The sequence below is a fragment of the Gopherus evgoodei genome, chromosome 2, assembly GCF_007399415.2.
Source record: "Gopherus evgoodei ecotype Sinaloan lineage chromosome 2, rGopEvg1_v1.p, whole genome shotgun sequence".
NCBI classification, from domain to species: domain Eukaryota; kingdom Metazoa; phylum Chordata; order Testudines; family Testudinidae; genus Gopherus; species Gopherus evgoodei.
This window is the reverse complement of record NC_044323.1, coordinates 173,824,137-173,845,591: the sequence shown is the minus strand read 5'-3', so window position 1 is coordinate 173,845,591 and position 21,455 is coordinate 173,824,137. Positions and strand designations below refer to the sequence as shown.

Sequence of the window (21,455 nt, the reverse complement as noted above, 5' to 3'; positions counted from 1 at the left end):
GGTTCAGCCTTCAAGAAAGAAGAGTAGGTTAGCATCTTACAGTATTGCTCTCCTGGATTCACAGATCATCTAGATTTACAGGCTTGTACAGCTAAAGCTTCAAATGTGGATTGCCCTAGGAAGGGAAGAAGGTTCAGGGTAGAGCCCTGTGTGGGACTATTGTTTTAATCCCACTCCTGTCCTGTCCTGCAATTCCCACTCCCACCTGCTCCCATATTGTTTCTTGTATTTTTATCCTGCTCTCACCCACAAAAACCTTAGATCCAACAAAGCCCACGAGAGAGACTGATTCCCCCATGCTACTTTTTTTTTAAAAAGTCTGTTTAATGTATTTTATTTATCTGTCTATCTACACATCTACATTTATATTTATAAATGGAATTCAGACACAATTTTTACCATTAAAAGAATAAAACAAATCTTGCTTAAACCATGTAAAAAAATACTTTAATGCCTGTTGTAATAGACATCAACTCTTTCAGTCCCTTGCTTACATTTATATATTAAAACCTTTATTTAAAAAAAGAGAAATTACTGAAATTCTATTTAATGACAAACTGATGAGATTTAGTTTTTTCCCACAAATTACCTCAGTCTGTTTTCCTTCCCCGTCTCCCCTGCCCCAACTAATCCTGCCTGCAACAAAGTACATTTTATCTGCTCCTGCTATTATGGCAGCAAGTCCTGCAGGATCCATGGGCTCCCAGTCCTGCTGCAGAGCTCTAGTTCAGGGGCACTCTTTTTAGCTAACTACTCTTCCCCCTTCCCCTTTACAATGGAGCTACGTAGTATTTTGAACAAGTTTATTTACAGGAATTAAAGCTTCAGGAAAAGGAAGGGTGGAAGTTTTGCCTAGGCACTCAATTTGTTCTCTGACATCATTGCATATTATAGGTGGAACTAAGTATGTCCTTTGGAACTATGGGGAACGAGGGGAGGTGGGAAACAATCCTCTGTGGGAGCTGTGGGCACAGGCACCAACTTTCCTTGGCACCGGTGGGTGCTCATGCCCTGGCCCTGCCCTGACTCCGCCCCATCCCTGCCCCTATTGGACCCCCACAAATCCCCGCCTCTTCCCCGAGCGTGCCGCGTTCCTCCTCCCCCCTCCCTCCCAGCACTTGTCGCGTGAAACAGGTATTTTGTGGTGCAAGCTCTGGGAGGGAGGGATGGGGGAGGATGAACGTGGCGTGCTCAGGAGAGGAGGCGAAGGTGCGCTGGGGTGGGGGGGCAGGTCGGGGAACTGCCAGTGGATGCAGAGCACCCACTAATTTTTCCCGGTGGGTGCTCAGTATCTCTGAAAACTAGGCAGTTTATGTAGTAGAGTTGCCAATTTTCTAATTCCTGAAAACTGAGCACCCTCTGCCCCACCTGTCCCATCCCCCCATCACATACGCTCCACTCCTGCCCCCGTTGCTCGCTCCCCCATCCCCTGGGACTCACCTACTACCTGTAGATCCAGCCTGGGAGGAGCTGATGTGGAGCCTGCCCAATTGGGGCACAGTGGGGCATGGCAGAGGTCAGTCCCCGAGCGAGGGGGTGAGGAAATCGGGGGAAGGGACAGACCTCCCCCATCCCCGATGTCACTGGTAGGTACTTTGGAGCTTGGTCTGGGAGCCAGACTGTTCTTTTGGTTAGGCTGCTTGGGGGGCAGGAAGAGCAGCAGCTGCTAAGCAGAGCCACCCCTCCAGGCTCCTGCTGATCTTCCTGACTCCAGTGGTGGAGGCTGGTTACTGCAGGTAACTGGACTTTTAGTGGCTGGTCAGCTGTGTTGACCGGACGCTGCCAGTTTCCCTTTTCGACTAGATGTTCTGGTTGAAAACCAACCACCTGGCAAACCTATTATGTAGGTGTGCCTAACTAAGGTACCAAAATTTGAAAGTTTTGGCCTAGGCTAGGGTGACCAGATGTCCCGATTTTATAGGGACAGTCCTGATTTTTGGGTCTTTTTCTTATATAGATTCCTATTACCCCCCACCGTGTCCTGATTTTTCACACTTGCTGTCTGGTCACCCTAGCCTAGGCCTCCAGCCAGTTCTTCTCCAAAATACCTTCAGGGTGTGTCCACTAGGAGAAAAGATGTGTTCTTACCATGTGTTAAAATCCTCGTGAAGGCAGGGCAGTTTGTAGTTTTCAAATGTATTCACAGGTTGAGCTAAACGCTAGCAGGAAGCAGAGAGTTTGTCTCAGGCTGCTAATGTGATAAAACTACAGCTGGGTTGCCTTTACTAGGGTTTTACCTCATTAGATATGTTAGTTTAACACATGGTAAGAGCACACCTTTCTCACCCCCCACCCCCAGTGAAGGCAAGGCTGCAGGGTTGTGTGTTTGGAGGAGGGAAAGAGACTGCATACAAAGAGGACAGTGTATGGTGAGAAGAAAGGTAATTGCCCCCACCCCCAAGAAATACAAATCTAGTTTGAGCTGATCTCATTGATCTGATTATTTTAGCTGCGGGATGCCTCACAGTCTGATGCCACAGACTTGGACCGGCATCAACGTAATTGGCTTTCTCCACCAGAATCGTTGTTTTGGTTTTACTGGATAAGAAGAGATGGGAAAACTCTAGATATTTTGAAGGAAGGGGAGGTGACAAAATCTTAGGGAAAATTCTTTTCCTGTCATTCCAATGAAAGGGAAATCGTTTTCACCATACATATCTTGAAGGGATTATTAATAATGAGTTGGGTCTGCCTATCTACTTACTTGGCCCCATCACCTCAGTATTGAAGATCCTCCCAATAGTTAATGAATATATTCTCAGAGGAACCCTGTGGGGTAGGGGAAGTACTATCTTCATTTTACACATGGGGAAATAAGGCACAGGAAGTGTGTGGTACAATGGGGACTCCAATCCAGAGTCTACCAATCCTGTTCCAGTGCCTTAGCCAAAGGAGGAAGATTAATTTTGTAGTTATGTGGCTATGACCCTGTCCGTACTAGTACGAGGGGCTAGAGCTAGGAGCGTGGAAAAAAATGAAGCAAAAGAAACCTAGGCTGAATGTGGGGGGAAGGGGAGAGGAGAAAGGGGGAAATGTATCAAGTTATGTGAGGGAGGACTTTCCCAAGGAAACTGGTGGTTGCCCCTATGAGTTGAGAGGTTTTAAATTATATTAGATGAAACATTAAACAGCCTGCTGTAGGGAAGAATCTTGCGCAGGATCTAAACAGATAGGCTAGAGGTGACCTAATAGATTTCTTTTAGTTCTGATTTCTAAGAGAGTGCATCTAACACTGACCTTGGAACATCAACCTGCTTTTTATGGTGCAGTACTATAGTGATATGCTAAATAATGAGTCAGAATTCCAGTTCTAGCACTGAATGTTCTTGCTTTTTGGTCCCTTAATATAACAATTTTAGATATGAATTTGAACATACATCTCTATTATGCAGAAATATTGTGAGCAGTCTGTATAGCTACTGAGGGCAGCTTCTAAATCTTATCTGTTATGTTAGTGATTTGCAATGGGGAGAAGCAAGGGAATTTCCCCTCTCTCAATTATCTGTTCCATGGGTCTAGAGACTTTGATAACTTGCCAGCCAGGGACTGTATTTTTTCCTCCTCTATAGATTTTCTATTGCTTTACTTATGTATACTGTGAACTGCTATTTATCTTGGCATTATTTGTAGTGTTGTTGTAGCTGTGTTGGTCCCTGGGTATTTGAGAGACAAGGTGGGTAAGGGAAAAGATATTACCTCACCCACCTCATCGATCTTGGTACACAGCTTCAGGATTGTGTGGTTCTCATGCCCTCTTCTATGAGTATCCCAAAACACTGTCTTTGATTTTATTGAACTCCAGTTATTATTTATTTATTATTTATTTTATTTTTCCAGTTATTTATTTCCAGTTATTATTTATTTTTATCCCAAAAGCATTGCTTTTATTGAACTCCAGTTAACTGAAGCACTAAAACGTTGCAAGGGTAGTACTGTGTGTTCTTAATGACACTGCTAGCCAGTCAACTTTTAAAGGGAACCATCTGTGTTTCAAAGCTGGCTGGGCTGCAAAGCTTGTCTTGCCAGGGCTTTGGGAACCTGGATCACCGTGTTTCCTGAGCCATTAGCATTCTCTTAAATTATAATTTATTTGTCTTACACTACACTAACTGTGATCAGAGCCCAACTATGCTAGGCACTGTATAAACGCATAATAAAAGATGATTCTGCCTTGAAAAGCTTATTAAATTGACAAGACAGCTAAAGACTGGGAGGGGGAAACGAAGGCACATAGAGATGAAGTGACTTGCTCAAGGCTACATTTAGGTCACTGTCCAAACCACATCTCTTATGTCCTAGTCTAGTGTCCTATCCATTGGAAAATGCTACCTCCCTAAAACTAAAATTGAGGTTCCAGGTAGCTGGCCCAGAAATATGCAATTATGTTTGGAGGGTGCACAGTATAGACTTAAAAGTCCAACTGGGCTAGCTTTTGTAGTTTTCCAAAGCCTTCACTTTACAGATGGTCCCTGAGACCTTAGAATAATCAAGGGTGCACTTACTATTCTTAACAACTCTGTTCCTGTGATGGTCTGGCAGGTTACACTGGCTGTACCAGCAAGTCTCATAGTTATCTTTGGAAGTGCTCATTCTCGTTATGAAGAGAATTCAAATTCTTTCAGGTACTTGGTGCTGAATTCTGTCTGAAATGGTGACACAGGAATCCAAATGAATAAACATCTATTCTGCAGTCACACGTACTGTACCTTCAGAAGAGGTGAAACTAGACAGTTTTGATTTTCTCTGATTTTTAGAGCTGCTAAGACCTTTAAGATTAAGTATTTTTCACAATCGGGTATGGACTTGTTAACTCTATTCCATTGTGTTCAGATACTCAGCATTTCATCTGTTGGCCAATATGATTAAATACCACCTTCTGCTTTCTGATTTAAAAAGAGTATTGAAACTTCATAGTAGAGAGTAATGACTCGAATTAAGAGATGCTGATTGATCTTTTCACGTACATAAAGAACGTACAGGTGATATTATTATTTTTGTACCAAGGAAGAGCCGGTTTGAAACCTTTGTGGTCTGTGCTTTTTTAAATCTATTTAACCAGGCTACCATAAACTGATTGTATAGGCTGGTTTTAAAACAGGTGTCCACATCACAAAGAACACTGTCATAAATGACATGCATGGCAGCCTTTCCCAGTCAAGAGATCAAGATTAGAGACAAACTGAACAAACCAGGGTCTTCCCTCCTGGTCTTGCTGATGGGCCAGTGTAGGGAAGTTGCACTGTGGCTACAGATTGCAGTCTCCAGACTGATTTTAACTCCGTTCATGTAGACATAATCCAACTACATTTCTTTAAAACGTCTAAGCACCAAATTTTCAGGCCTTAACTTGCATTCTAGTTCTGAGCACCTAATTGTAATTCTGAATACTCATGCGCCTATAAGTAAGGTTCAAGATTAAAAGTCACCTTGGGAAAATTTCTTCCTCAAATTTACTTAACATGTATTTAGTACAGTGCTTTCTTATTTTTGATGTAACTTGATTAAATATGTGGTTTGGTACCTCTCCCATGTTGAAACTTATCAAATCTCTTTATAAGCACTGGCCATACTTAATAGGAGTAGAGCATGTATGGTATGTTACAGGTGCTACGTCCCTCTCTAGTAGCTGGTCTACAGAGAATAAGAACCCAGTATTGCTATTAGCTAACAGTACTCCAGAAGCTGAAGCGGCAGTGGCCTTTGCTTTTTTCCACAGATTCACTACTCACTGGTGACTATTAAACTTTTAATTTTGTTTTAAACACCTCAGGCAAAGACTCTATCATACTTTTGTTTGTGAGGGTTACTCTGTGTGTGTTTTTTGAATAATGCATAGTGAATACATGACGGGGCACTATGACGTAAAGAAGGGGTAGGCACTCACGCTACCCAGATCCTGGCTACCGGTCCGGGGGGCTCTGCATTTTAATTTAATTTTAAATGAAGCTTCTTAAACATTTTAAAAACCTTATTTACTTTACATACAACTATGGTTTAGTTATGTATTATAGACTTATAGAAAGAGACCTTCTAAAAATGTTAAAATGTATTACAGGCACGCAAAACCTTAAATTAGAGTGAATAAATAAAGACTTGGCACACCACTTCTGAAAGGTTGCCGACCCCTGACGTAAAGGCTTTGTTGTAATGGCTACTTTACCCATGAGTGGAGCTGGTTGAAGTAATGAGAAAATTCAAGATTCAAAAGTTGATTAAATTGTTATAAATTTCCCTTCCTCCATGTTATTCTGCTTCCTATAGAGCTAATAGAAATCTTGTGAGTTTTGATGAAATGTTGAATATTAGGGTGGGGGCAGGGGGAGATTAAAAACAAAACAAAAATCCTAAACTTTTCCCCACCAACTTTCCCAGTGAGTTTTGCAGGTCATCTAAAAGAAATGTCTATAAAATCATAATACCACATATTTTCATATACACTAATTAATATATATATAATTATACAAAAAATTGAGGATTTTTTAAATACACATGCGCACACACATATGCACAAGCACGACCCCCCACACACTATTTCTTGTATCCCTTTGTTGGTAAAATCAAAAGTCCAACTGTACAAATCTTGGATGGAGAAGAAAATAATAAATGTAAGTCCCCTCTAAAAAAAAACCCTCTAACATTGTTTTTCTAGACTTGAAATGTGATTTCTTGGGGTCTTCCAGTATTAGAAGCAACGGGGGTGCATTTTCTTGGGAAGCTGGGAATTTCTCCTGTCCAGTGTAAGAAATCTCCTGTTTCTAGCTCTGCAGAATTGTGAGTTATCAGGCCTTAAACCTTTCATGACTGAATATTGCCTACCTTGGCCAGTGTAACTTGTCTGTAGGGTTGGTGGAAGGGGACATGAAGGTGGGATTCTCTATGTGGAAGGTAGAAGGAACTCTTGTATGGTAAATTGATCTTAAACAACAATGGCAGTTTTGAAGGTGCTTAGTGCTACAGGGTTTGAAATGTAAGAATAAATCCAAGTGGAGATGGATTAGTATTAGTGGGCAGAGAATAGGCGAGACAGTCAAAGGTGTATGATAACTTGCATTTATCACATGGCTCTGAAATGTATCTCATATCTGTTATCTGCATACATGTGGTGTGTGTGACACACACAGATTCACACATTTTGCATCTGAAAATTGAGTGTAACTGTTGAGTTAATAATTTAGGGATGTTTTCTTAAGTTTGTTCTCTATATAGTATATCATTTGCTTTGGAGTTCATTTTTCCCCCCCTTCCTGTCTTTTTGAATGTGTTTGTTTTTAGAAGATCTTCTCAGATGATCATGATTCTCAACATGTGTGAGAGAACTGGGAACAGCTTTTTAAGAGAAACTTAAAAAAATCTTTTTTTTCCCCCCACTACAGATGCTCGAGATGCGGAGCAACTGAGCAAGAATAATGTTACACACATTCTGTCAATCCATGACGGTGCTAGGCCTATGCTTGAGGTAAGGGGGAATCCATCATAGCTCTAGATAACCTGAACATGAAATAATGGCCTGTCAACCTTTACTTACTTTGATCTTTATTACAATTGTTTGACACAATTTTCCATATTTTCTCTTTGAAACATTTGGCAGTCATAGTTTTGTGAGTCAGTCAGTTTTCATCACTGGTATTGTTACGAAAGGCAATCCAGCTGTCAAAGGAGGATTCAGTTACAGAGTTTTATTGATTGACATTCTGTTTTATCAGAGACACAAGGTGGGGGAGGTAATATCTTTTATTGGACCAACTTCTGTTGGTGAGAGTGCATGTTCTTAGCCCAGTAGCAGAGGTAACTAAACATTCTGTGTTGATCTCTAGGATGTTTGAAAACCCATTTAAAAATATCCCTTTACCGTAACATGCCCCTTGCTAACACTGCACAGCAAATTTTTTCTGCAAGAGGCTTCAAATCCTTTTCTGTCTAAAATGTAATTATCCAGGCTTGACAAAAAAATACGATTGCCTGTTAGCCTGGAAGGAATACACCTGTGTTGCTACACCCCAAAAAAACACTCATTCAATTTACATGGGCAGATATTTGCCCCCTCTGCAAATTAATACTTTCCCTCCCCCATTTTACTTTGATCTACATATTGTAAACATTCGCACCACAGAAGATGACCTCTGGTGCCGCTGCCGCTACTGCTCTCCTTCTGAGCCTACATGGCGCTCTAGTTCTGTTCCCCTCTGATAAAAAAAGAGCAATGGATTCAGCCACTCACTTCTGCAAAATTTCCATATGACCTGGCAAGCCAGTGAATGGTTTTTTTTGTTTTGTTTTTTTTTTAAAGCTTGGGTAACCTATATATTCATACCTGGGGAAAGTAGGGTTGCCAGTTTTGGTTGGATGTATTCCTGGAGGTTTCATCACATGACATAATCTTTTAATTAAAAATTAATCTTTAATTCCTGGAGACTCCAGGACAGTCCTGTAGGGTTGGCAGCCCTAGGGGAAAGGACAGTTAAAGGTGAACTGGAATTTGTAGATCGTCTTTGGGCTCAGTACTGTAGATCAGCAAAGCTAAAACTGTTCTCTTTGGTGGGTGTGTGTGTGTGTTTGACTTATTAAGGTGTGCCTACTGCACAGTCTAAAAACATGTTGAATTTCAAGACTGCTGTTAACTGGAGTGATATACAGTTGCACTCACTAAGGAAGATGTAATCACACTTTTATGTGGGTGCTGCATGTGTTTCTTCTGGGGTATTGTCCTCTAAAATAAACAGCTAGTGTCATGATTTTCTAGTCAAGGTAGGGGAACTACTCACTGCAGAATCCAGGTGCAGTCACGGTATTCTCAGTCTACAACCTCCTCCCATGTGGACAACAGATGTTACAATTTGTCCACAGTTCTTTAAGTAGAAGGAAGATTGCAAGTTCCTTTTGTTTTTCAGTGAAATTATTATTAATTACATTCTAATTCATGGTCTTAATTCAGTAGTCACTTGCAACTAAGTACTTGCTGATGAACGAAGGTTTAGAAAATCTTGTTATAGGACTTCATTAGTTCCATTTAGGTATGATTACTTGTCAGGTTGTAATTAAGATATGCAGAAAACAATGTTTAGAGTTTAGGCCTTATGTAAATTATATTTTGCTTTTAAAAGATTAGTAGCTTTATTCCAGTCTTAGAGACTCGGGGCTTTTTCTCTTGGCCACTGAAGTCAACGGCAAAGCTCCTATTGACTTCATTGGTGCAGCATTAGGTATGCAGTTCTGTAGCTGCTCTGTCAGTGGAAATTCCGCTGAAATCATTTTGAGATTAATGCATGGAATGACTGTAAAATCAGACCCTTAGTAAACTTTCCTGTTACATAGATACAGTAGTCACCTCTAAAAATCAAGATGGTAGTCGAATTGACCATTTACCAAAGTTGATTTTTTTTTAAAAATTTCTTATCCTAAGTTTAAGAAATATTGTAACTATTTCACTAAACTTAAATAAAAAACTGTGGAAAGAACTTTGTTTTGTTTTTAAAGTGGTAAACATAGTACAGTAAAGTCATAGCCGTATTCAGTTAGTTAATGATCAGTAGTATGAAATAACACATTGTGTGAAAATGAATTTGAAGTTTTTTATTAACCAGAGAAATTGTATTCATCATTCTAATGAATCATGCTTAAAGGGTCACTATCACATAGGTTAGCTCTCAAAAATTCTTACAAAACCTACTGTTACCAGGTATTTTTATTTATTTATTTATTTCTAATTTCAGTAATAGTTTTTTGTTTTGATGTAATAATAATTCTTCTGTAGCATGTGAATATGCAACATGGTAGCACCTTGCTAGTGCATGAGAATCAGAAAATGGAATTGACCAGTCTAATTTCATTGTCCATGTTGAGTGAAGAATAAAAGGCAAACAGCCATCATAAATATTGAATAGTATATTTAGTGTATATTCTAAAATCTAATTTTAATAATCTATTAAGAATGCCAGTGAGGACATTTTAAAAATTATTTTTGACCTGAGAATGATTGTGCATTTGAACAAATGCTTTCCTAACTTACATTTTCTTGCTCTGTTCCTTGTGTTTTCTGCACTCTTAGGAAATATGACACTTCTGTTGCCCCATAGCTTGCCACGTCAGTGAAAATGAGTGCCTGCTTGGGGTTCATATAAAAATGCTTTAACTTTTTTCAGGAGAAATAATTGAGAAACCAAGAACTTTTCAGTGGGATTTATTTTCCAAAACCCTTTCTGGTAAAGTTCAACTCTATAAATCCTCTTATGAGTTTGCTATTTATAGTTAGCTAATTAACAAAGATTAGGCTCGGGAAGCTATTGCTTGCTTTCAAAATGGAATATCTGCAGACAGAATGTTTTTAAAGTAAATAAAGTCTTGTATTCTACTTGTGGTACAACAAAGGCTGAAAACAGCTTTTTAAAGGATTGTTTTTACTTTTTATAGGGAAGGGTGTGGCTGCCATGTTATAGGTATTAAACTTGACATGGCTTAAATTGGAAAAAAAGAGAACATGAATTCAGCAATCTGCCACTGTTGCCTGCTTAGCTCTTTTGTTCTGTATGTAACACTATTTTAATGGAAACTAGTGCTGTCTTTTTAAAAATAGAGCTTGTAATTATTTGTTTATGAAGCCCCAATGTCGAAGTGATCCAAATGCTGAACACCATCACCATACAGATATCCTAACAACGCATACAGACATTTGTAATTTAAAAAGACATGCCTAAAAGTTTGTCCAGAGAAAACAGATGTAAGTGATTGTGGTGGGTCCAACACAAAAGGGACTACAAAAGATGATTAAAAAAAAGTGAACTACTTCAAATGAGTGCCCTCAATAAACAGGGGGGCACAGGCCACCATCCTCTATCTGCCAGCGTGATTTCTGTTTTTGCCTGGGCAAGGAGTAGGTATCTCTGATGTGCTAGCTCGTCAGTATAAGCCGAGCATTCCTCCAGAGCAGAGGCTGAACTTGCATGGCCGCAGATGATTGTTCATAGATCTATACATCACATAAAATCCTAGCATAGAAGAAACTCAGATTCCAGGCCATCATCTCACCAATTTGCTGCTCGGATGCTTCAAATTCCAGATATTAACCCCAGTGCTCTCTGGGCATGAGAAACAACAAGGAATAAGTGAGTTGGCAGCCTCCTCTAAAAGATAATATCAGTCAGTGATCTGATGGATTCCATGGCGAGAAGAGGATGTCAGCTATGCCTTAGCATCAGTGCCGCTGATGCAACAAGGCATAGGCTTTGGGGGTGACACAGGTTTGGAATAGACCAAGCATCAACATGCACAAGTTGATGGGCAGACCTGACCCACGGGTGTGATCAAGATATCTGAACTTCAGACAAAACCCAGAGGTGAGAACAAGCATTTAACCAGCCCTGATCTTTGCGGTGGGACACCCAGAAAGTCCATGGCTTCCAGGAATATCCAAGCCTTTAGAGTTATTGTCCACATGCACTCTAAAACCTCTGAAGACAAGAATCTACAAGGACTCTCAGCAATGCCAACATATGCTCCTTAAAGCTAATTTTTACAGCTTTCTTTTCTGTTGCTGTGGGCTAAAGGGGGATAACAAATTGTCACAAAGGACCCAACATAAAGCCTGTTGAAGTCTCTCTATTGATTTCTATGGGCTTTGAATCCCACTAGGTACAACACTGGCAGCAGCAGTATGAGCTGTCCCCACAATGTTTCATGGTGGAAGTTTGTATTTTGTTGCATTCATTCATTCATTGAGGTGCTCATAGCCTGCAATGAGGAGCACAATATAAATACTGAGAGAGTGCATTTGAATGCTTTTTATTTTAGCAAATGTTACCCAACTCTGCTTTGGAGCAGGGGTTAGGTAGTTACTATTAGCCTGTCTTCCAGCATTAGCTTAGCTTAACAAAAAGAAGGTTAAAGTGTGATTTGATCAGTGTCTATAAGAACTTGCCTGGGGAACAGAAATTTGATGATAGAAGATTCTTTAGTCTACCTGACAGAGGTATATAACAAGATCCAATGTGTGGAAGCTGAAGCTAGACACATTCAAACTAGAAATAAGATGCACATTTTTCACAGACAGGGTAATTGACCATTGGAACAACTTATCAAGGTTTGTGGTGGATTTTCCATTACTGGCAATTTTAAAATCAAGACTGGATTTTCTCTAGCAGATGCATGTGCAAGAGACGTAGCCATATATCCATCTGGAACAGGATTGAAGCTATCAACTCTTTTTATAGAATCCAACAAATATTTGTCAGTTACTAGTACAGTACATTTTTATTGCTGTTAAGCTAGACCAGAGTTGACACAGTAAGTGTATGAATCCTATTCCCGGTCTCCTGAGGCTATCTGGTCTCCTGACATTAATTTACAATATTCTGTCATTTGCAGAGTGGCCTGTGTTGCATCACAGCAAGTTCTGTACTTTGTTGGATAGCAGATTTGTATGGGGTATTTGATAGCAGCCTTCAACTACCTGAAGGGGGGTTCCAAAGAGGATGGAGCTTGGCTGTTCTCAGTGGTGGCAGATCCAGGAACAAGGAGCAATGGTCTCAAGTTGCAGTGGGGGAGGTCTAGGTTGGATGTTAGGAAAAACTTTTTTTCAGTCAGAGAGTGGGGAAGCACTGGAATGGGTTACCTAGGGAAGTCGTGGAATCTCCATCCTTAGAGGTTTTTGAGGCACGGCTGAGCAAAGCCCTGGCTGGGACGATTTGGTTGGGGTTGGCCCTGCTTTGAGCAGGGGGGTGGACTAGATGACCTCCTGAGGTCTCCTCCAACCCTAATCTTCTATGATTTGATGATTCTGTGACATAATTAAGACATTTTCGTTTTATCAGAAGTGTGGGTCTCAAAAGGAAGAAAAGCATGACCTTAGAGGCATTTTAATGTTCCCATTAAAGTAGCCTGTAGTGCTATCTTCTGTCACAGAAAGCTTGGATCTTCACCATTCCATTTACAGTGGGTTACATTTGAAGCTGGCTCTTGTGTAGGTTTTATGCTTTGAGCACATGTGTGATTTTTTCTTGCTTTCTGTTTCTAAAAGAATTGATTTTTCTTTCTCATGGGTATTAGAAGAGAAAGGGATATGTAGTTGCAATTTAATCTGAAACTGTCCAGGTGAGGCTAAAGTAGTTGGGCTATATTTAAATCCCAGCAAACTGGACAAGCTTTTGGGTTTTTTAAGAGCACACCACTGTTTATATTGTAGGCAGTTGCAATACATGTGTATAGCCAATCCACACACCAGTGCAGTCTTTGGTTTAGAAGATCTATCTAGCCTGTTTGGTGATACAAGTCTGTATAAGTGGTCCATCAGGAAGGTAGTCCTGTCATTAGAGCTGCTGTGGTTTGATGATCAGTTTCTTTCTAGGGAAAATATCATGATTTTAAAGTATTATACATAGTTGTTTAGAGCATAACATAATTATGATTGCTGCTTTGGAAATACTCTATGGTGCATGCCAATGAAACATCATAATCTTCCTCCATTAGCCCTTCTGTAATGTAAATTTTGTAGTGTGGTTTTTTTCATTCTTTGTAGTTAACCAGAACACCTGCAGGAAGCAGAGTTATTTATTCTTTTTTTTAAAAAAATTCTGATCCCATTCACGATCCCAAGATAGATCTTGTACACAGTATCTCCAGAATAGTGATGTGTGTACCTCCCCTCCTCCATACTAATGGCTACATAAAATAAACTTTGGCTTGTATGCTCTGTAGAAAGAAAAAAAAAAACTTCTTGAGACAATTTAATGCAGTTATCAATTTTGGTTGATTTATTAGCTTTTCTTGTGCTGCTGTCATCACTTATCTTAAATGAACTGTAGCTTTAAGACTAAAGTTTCAAGGGACCCTCCTAAAGAATTTAGATCTCAAATCTGATCTTCCATGTAGTCACTAAGAAACTGATCGGTGGGGGGGGGGGAAGGAATATTTCTGAGAGCCATGAAGGCCATCCTTTAAGCTCCTTGAGTTTGTAGAAGTAGTTAACTCATGACTCTTATTTTCAGTTCTGCTAGCATAAATGATGCTAGTTCATCAAGATAGTCTGAAGAGGCAAGAGGTTGACAGCATGTTAATTTGGACTCCTGGATTAAAATAATAGTTCTCCAACAAAGTGTGTGCCAAATTCTTTGAGGCCTGCAGTTAAGAGAGTAAAACCCACAAAGTTTTTGAAGGTATTCTTAAAAAATGGAAATTCAGCCCAATTAAAGCTAATAGAAAGGAACACAAACTATGGCAGGTAAAATATAAGGTGGAATTAAGAGGAACAAGTGAATGGTTGAGTATATCGCCAAAGACATACTTAGAGTATCTTCTTGTTTTTATATTCAAATCAGTAAGTGTGAGAGAATGAGGGGAAGTAAAAGAACTACAACGTTGCAGAGAAGCTAAATGATTTCTTTGCGTCAGTTTTCACCACAGACGATGTTGCAGACATACCTGTTCTTTTCAGGCACTCGTAGGGATGGAGAAGTCAAAGGAGGATGTGCTGGAAAAAGCTGAAAAATAACAAGTTCCTAGGACTGGATAGAAGATCTAGGAGTTCTGAGGAAACTTAACAAAGTGGCTGATCTGCTAGCAAAAGCCATGTGATCTCTCTACTATTATCCTGGAAGAGAGCTATTATCCTGGAAGAGAGATGTCAGTTTGACACTTATTAGAGACCTGGTAATAATACATCCTTGTGGGCCTACACTTAGATTTGCTGTTTGTGGGAATTTCTTACATTTCTGTGTGTGGCCAAATATTTCAGATATCAGACTTAGTGTGCTGTACGTTTTGCATGTTCTGGATTAAAAAAGGTTCCAGATGCGCAGAAGAACTAGCTAGTTGCTTAGTATAGAGCAAATCAGCTGGTTCAACACAGTCTTAGGTAGCAGCAGGAATATCAGCCAAAGATATCAGCTCATGGTGCCTCAGAATATTATTGGGGCATGCTCAGCATAGGGTTTCCACTGAAATATTAAATAGTGATAGCCACAGTGTGTTTTAGTTTTCTAATACCACGTTCCCTGTCCTGAAAGCTTTCACTACCACCTTTAACTTTAGATTTGAAATGGCCTACCCCCTTTGATACACTTAAAGAGATTTCCAAAATTCTTGGGGGAAACCCTGGGTTAAGGTGAAAGAAGCAATTTCCATCTCCCTAATTGGTAGAACTACAGGTGCAGAAGATAACTAAGCTTCAGCCTTCTCTCTTTAGCTCTGTAATCTCAAGGGAATATCCACACTCAGAAACCAACCCGTAAGTCTTTGGTTTGGACTAGAAGTGCATCATTGCTCTGACACATGATGGCTAAATAGGGGAATGTTAGGAAACCAATCAATCATGCATTTTTTGAGTTCAGGCTAAATCTGGACTGATGCTATTCATTATGTGTAAACCTCCAGATGTTTTAAAAAATACAGTTTTTGTACTGGATATCATGGAGCAGTTCTTGAGATGCAAGAAGCTATTTGTAAATAAAAATTGCTTCTTGAGGAACTGATGAGAAGAAATGGATCCTTTAGTCGTGATTGTGTAGCACATTCTGTACACTGGCTCTGCAATCTTTTTGTATGTAGGCCAAAATCTTAGGATACTCTTAATAAGTACATTCTGCTGGCCAGACAGCATACAACAAAATGCAATTTCCACGTCATTATCATGCTACCACAATGAAAATTAGTTCTTCCAGTTGTTAAATAAGTAATTAAAGTGAGATTGAAACTGTTTTGTTTTGAGTCTCTTCCAATGGGCTCCTACCTCAACCAGTGTTACAAATTGTCATTCTTCAACAGTCAGGTCACAATCAAGAGGAAGCCCAGAAGTGCTCATTTTAAATAAAAAATGTATTTTTCATATTTCACTGCTTATTCATGGTAAGAATTTCCCCATGAGAGGTTTCAAAAGACTCTGCTGAGCAAAATAGCTACAATTTTTCTTTCAGCTGTAGTGGTGTGAGAAGACTCCTTTATTTAAAATACAGTTCTTCTGACTTTGGCTTAGTTCATGAGGAATTGGGAACTCTAACCTAATTTCTCAAAAGTGACTAGTTATTTTGTATGTTCCTTATGAGACACCTGAAAGAGGCCTGAATTCCAGGAAGAGCTGAGCATTTGCCCTCTTCATATTGGTTCCTTGTAGTGTTTCAAGTTGGGCACTCAACATTAGTCATCTCTGGTGGAGACTGCTGAGGTGATATACTGACTCAGTTCATTCTTTGGTTTCCCTAGTTATTCCACCTTGGAGGTGAACTCCAGCCTTTTTGGGTAGCACTAACATCTGGTGGAAGAGTGGTTTTAGAATCTTTCTGCTAATGAAGCACCTCTAATAGGGGTTAGGTTGTTGAAAGTATGGATCGGTATTGACCCATTGACTGCAGTCTTCTGAATACCACATTAACTGGAACACAATGAGCCCTTCAACCTCCACCTAGGAAAAGATGTGAAAAGTGTGTTAATTTTCATTTCTAAAAAGAGAGAGAGCTGTTTCTGATCTTAATGACTTTTTAAAAAAATCTGAAAATACTTCATAAGATTGCTGTGAGATCCATTATGTAATCAAATGCTGTAAATATAAAAAGGCTACTTTATTATTAAAAATAAATATTACAGGACCTTCCCAGCTTCAGTAGATCAGATTCCCCATAAGTCTATCTCATGTATTTATGATGCTCTCAAAAGCAAACATGAAATAACTTTACAATGTGGTTGATTAATGGTTATTGCTGAAACATAAATGTGTTTTCTATGAGTTATTAATAAAATCAACAGCATTTGTAACTGCTCCAGAAAGTAACTGAAAGGACAAACAACGGTTGACTAGTTTTCAGTTAAGTGGTTCTGTAGCTATGCTGGACAAAACTCTTGGTAACCTTTTGCCTTGAGGAAACCTTATCTACTGGCTGTTTCCCACTTTAGCTTTTTTGCTGAAATGCCCCTGAACAAAAATAAGTACTCCCATCCTCATCTGTTGATCTGACAAGTCAGATTAACACATGGCTTTTGACTAACCTGAAAGAACTTGCCAGGTGCTAGAGGTTTCCTATTTGCATCTGGGTTCACAAATTTAAGCTGAGGGGTTTTGGTTGTTTTTTTTAAAAAAAAGAATTTCTTGGAAGTCGTTGATGGTATCTTTACATAAATTTAAATACCGAGAAATTTAATGCCAAAAATGTAACATTTATCTTTAAAAAATAATGATTTTAGAATAGAAATTGTGGTGGTGTTTTTGGACAGCTCAGGGTTCGTATTTCTCTCTTTCTCTCCCTCCCTCCCCCATCACTGATTGACTAGAAATGGAGATGTTAAAGTTACAAAACAGAGGAGAACTCTGAAAGGGGATGGAGCATTGAAGTCAAACTTTATCTTGAGTGTTACTATGCATTATGAGTCGTTGGGTTTTTTTAAGTTCTATAACTCTTTCCCTCCCCTGACAGAGTGTTGCTAGATTACTCAAAAACATTAAAGCAAAAACACCCAAATACTTTAGATTTTTTTATACTTCTGAATACACCATACAATACTATTTATTTATACTTTGTTAATCAAACATCATTCTTAGTGAATTCAGAATGTCTTTGATTATAACAAGCTATCCTATGTTTGTAACCTGAAGAAATAACAAGACATATGTTTTGCCATGCTTCTATTAGCGTAGTCTTGTTACTGCTTTTGTCAGGATGAAATCTGCAGTGTGCTGTGTGGATTTCCCATTTTCACATACAAACCTACTATCTCAACTGCACTAGATGTGGTTGCAGCATTTTACTACTGCAAAGTCTTGTTCTACATAGGAAAGTTCAAATTGTGTGTTTTAAGTTTGGTTGATAAAAAATGAGCTAGGAAAATAACATCCACTTATTTTTTTTTTTCCATTTCAAATTAGCCACAGATAAGTAGAATAGGAAAAAATTAAACCGGGTCATAAGATACTCATTATTTTTCCTGTACATTTTTCTTGTGTATTATATAAAGTATTAAATATAATCCAAGAAGTAAGACTTAAAAAAAAAAAAAGGCTAATAACATTCCAAATGAGAGAGAGATTTTATTATGGTTTCATTGAATATTCCAAACATTAAACAAGTGTGTAGTGTTCAGATCTTAATACATAATGACACCTAAAATAGTTAGAAGTTATAGCACATTTGTTCTTCAGTTGATAGGTTTTTATTAGCTCTCAGTGTAAACCCTGGCTACATAAAATATATATTTAAAGTTTTGTTTTTCGTTTTTGAAAACTTGAGAGATACAGTGTAATGGCTTTGGCTTTATTTTACGATGTATGGCAAAATGGTGCAAGCATAGTATTGTTTCACAAATAACAGTGAATTTTAGAAATTTTACTTAACTCTCGCTTGTTTCAGCTTTGACAATCTTGAAATCAGAATACTTGTTCTGGTTTTGTTAGCTCTCACTGTATCGGTTTAACTGTAGCGTTTAGTTTCAGGGCCTAAGAGAGACAAAATTCTAGTTTTGGTGGTTACTCTGTCTGCTGAAATAGAAGATCATTTTCTTTTCAGTTTTCTAAGTATATTGGCTCTCCAGTCTATCACGTATCTTTAACTGCACTGGAAGAAACACGCATGACCTCAATTGATTCTGGCATCATACGAAAACTAACTAATATCAATGACCTTAGAAAACATCTTAAAAAATGAATGTAGGTGTATGGGTGGGGTAATGTTAAGGATTTAGAAACAACAGTTGGAGAATAGATAGCATTGAATTAAGAAGTGGCCATGAGAGAGGCACTGTGATGTAGTTGGTTATTCTGCTTTTGTATAGATCTAGGGAGTTTGTACGAACACTTGAACTTGAGTGGTGAACTGCTGAAGGTTTGTTTTTTTGTCAGCTGGAGCATAGAATTCGATTTGCTTTACAGAAATGTATGTATGACATTTTTCATAATTCTGAGAAAATATTTAATTTTAGTTTGATGAAAAAGCTGGTTTGATTTAATCCAGGGAAGGGTTTGTTTGGAGGGAGAACGAAAGAAAAACTGTTGGCGTGCAAGATATCAGTTGAAGGAATATTTCATAGTGACTATACCAACTGCAGCAGTAATTAATTAATGTAGATTCGCTCCTTCACGTTGGATTTATAATAATATTTGCTTTTTCATCAACTCTTGTAATAAGGTTTTATCTCTGACCTAAACAAAACATTTCATTTTTGAGAAGGGCAAATATTCAATGAACTTAAGAAATTTAATGAGTGGAACTGATCTGCTGGAACCTAAATCCACTTTTTTCATCTATTGTTCTACCAGATGACAAAATGCAAGTTTCCCTTTGAAAGAAATACTGAGTTATACACATACACTTAATGTTTAGTTTGCCTGCCTCATCTTTGTTAATATTATTAATTTAAATCCTGTTAAATCATATACACCTCTACCTCAATATAGCACTACCAGATATAACATGAATTCAGATACAATGCAGTAAAGCAGTGCTCCGGGGGAGCGGAACTGTGCACTCTGATGGATCAAAGCAAGTTTGATATAGCGTGGTTTCACCTATAACACGGTAAGGTTTTTTGGCTCCCAAGGACAGCGTTATATCAAGGTAGAGGTGTAGTAGGGTTTATTCATAACATTTTCTAGCAATGTTATAGCTTCATTAATAAATCACTAAGGCTCTAAGGCCCATTGAGGCATTGGAAGTCATCCCATTGGCGTCAGCAATCTTATGATCAGGCACAGACTCTCTGTTGTCATGATGAGCATGTACCCAAGCAAGGAAACGGACATCTCAGTGATGTTTTTGCTTCCTCCTTTGGCTTGGTCTTTATTGAAGATTCTAAGATTGTGAGCACCACTAACTACTGAAATTGTGAAGCCTATGGCATTTTTGCACACTGATGAACCAGCCATGAGCATCTGAAAATCTTAGTGTACAGTATTTACTTGTTACGTTGACACAAACTGTTCTGCTTTTCTTAGAGTCCCTTTGGGACAATTCTTAGATGTTATCTGCATTGTACATGCACAGGAAAGACAGTGATGTCTCTGGGGCATAACTGCGCAAGAACACTACGATCTCGAGTGGTTTTTTAAATTATCACATAGACAAGAGGGCTCAGAAATTAAATAACTTCCTGTTTCCAGTATCTTAAAAAAAAAGGGGGAGAGGGCACTAAGTCTGTAAAAATATCAAAAGTGGATTAAGAAAATAGGATGCAGCATGGCACGTCTTGTTATCCACAGCGACATATAAATATCCCTGTTGGACAGTGGCCCAAGTGTTTCATTTACAAACACCTGCCCAATACCAACCAGTATAGTCCCTCTATTTTATTCATGCAATTAAAATGAATGCTTTTGATTCTAAGATTTTTAAACGATCTAGGATCAAATCCCTTTATAAGGTAGGATTTTAAAAAGTTGGTCAGTGATATTCTAACTGTGCTCCAGTTGAAGTCATTGGGAGTTTTATTGTTGATTTCAGTGGGGCCAACACTGAGCATTTTTGAGATCTCGCCCATAATTTTAGTTTTCTTATGGTGGGGGTGGGGGGGCGCAGGAGGTTTCCTGAGAGGCCTGGGAAGGGGAATTCATTAACACCACCTTCCAAAATGCTCCAAGGTGGCACATATTGGTAAAGCACAGACTTCCAGAACCTTTATGTGTTGAATGGCCCCGTTAACCTGACTAAACTTCTGATCCTGAGAAGTGATACACTCAATGGGAGGTGCTAAACTCCCTTTGGCTTTATTGGGAGTTGTACCTCCCAGGATCAGGCCTTGGAGGAGCCATTTAGCACAATATGTGGTCTCTCGTAGGCTAGTTTCATGCTTACGTGTGGTTCTGTGGTAGCTGTGAATTCACGTCCCTCTTAGCATCATGTAGAATGGGAATCAGCCAGCTGTGACCGAAAAGAACACTATGCTCTAAAACTGACAGTACTTCTTTTAGAGTGAACATTTGCTGAAAGCCCCTCTTAGTTCAGCTACTGTCAGCATTCAGCATGTGTGGTAACTGCTTAAATGAGTATATGATGCAGGATTGGAACCTTAATTGCATGGTACAATGCTGGCCTAAATATGTTTCCTTCTCTCTCTCCCCTCCCCTCTTCTTTTCATTCCTGTGTTCTGCCTTGTTGAAGGGTAGCTAATGAATACTGGGCTCCTGGTACTGAGTTGTCCAAAGAGAGAGCATTTAATATGACCTGAAAAGGTAAATTGCCAAGCTTCAGCAAATGTAGAGCCTAATTCTTTAAAATTTACTCATTTGAGCAGTCCTCTTAAGTTCAGAGCTAAAGCTTCATGGTTAATACCTCTGTGTAAGGAGGTAATGATACCAGATCCATACTGTAGCATTGTCTAGTCTAGAGAAATCAATCCATGATATTAGCAATCTGTTGTTTTTATATGCAGATTGTTCTACCACCAGTTGAGTGCATCTCCGCTAGCCATCTTGACTCGTTAAGGGTTATTATCCTTGCAACCACCCTAGGGCTGCTTTGCCCTGATTCAAGTGGGGGTAGCTGCCATGTTTG

General features: G+C 39.1%; 1 protein-coding gene across 3 annotated transcripts in view; it reads left to right on the top strand.

The window, feature by feature from the left end:
- Window positions 1–21,455, top strand: part of DUSP22 (dual specificity phosphatase 22) — a 78,979-nt gene that overhangs the window by 15,267 nt on the left and 42,257 nt on the right. For all 3 annotated transcript variants that reach the window (XM_030552306.1, XM_030552305.1, XM_030552304.1), the window contains exon 3: window positions 7,374–7,456. In XM_030552306.1, the coding sequence (XP_030408166.1) occupies window positions 7,374–7,456 (83 nt within the window). The remainder of the gene's footprint in view (window positions 1–7,373; window positions 7,457–21,455) is intronic.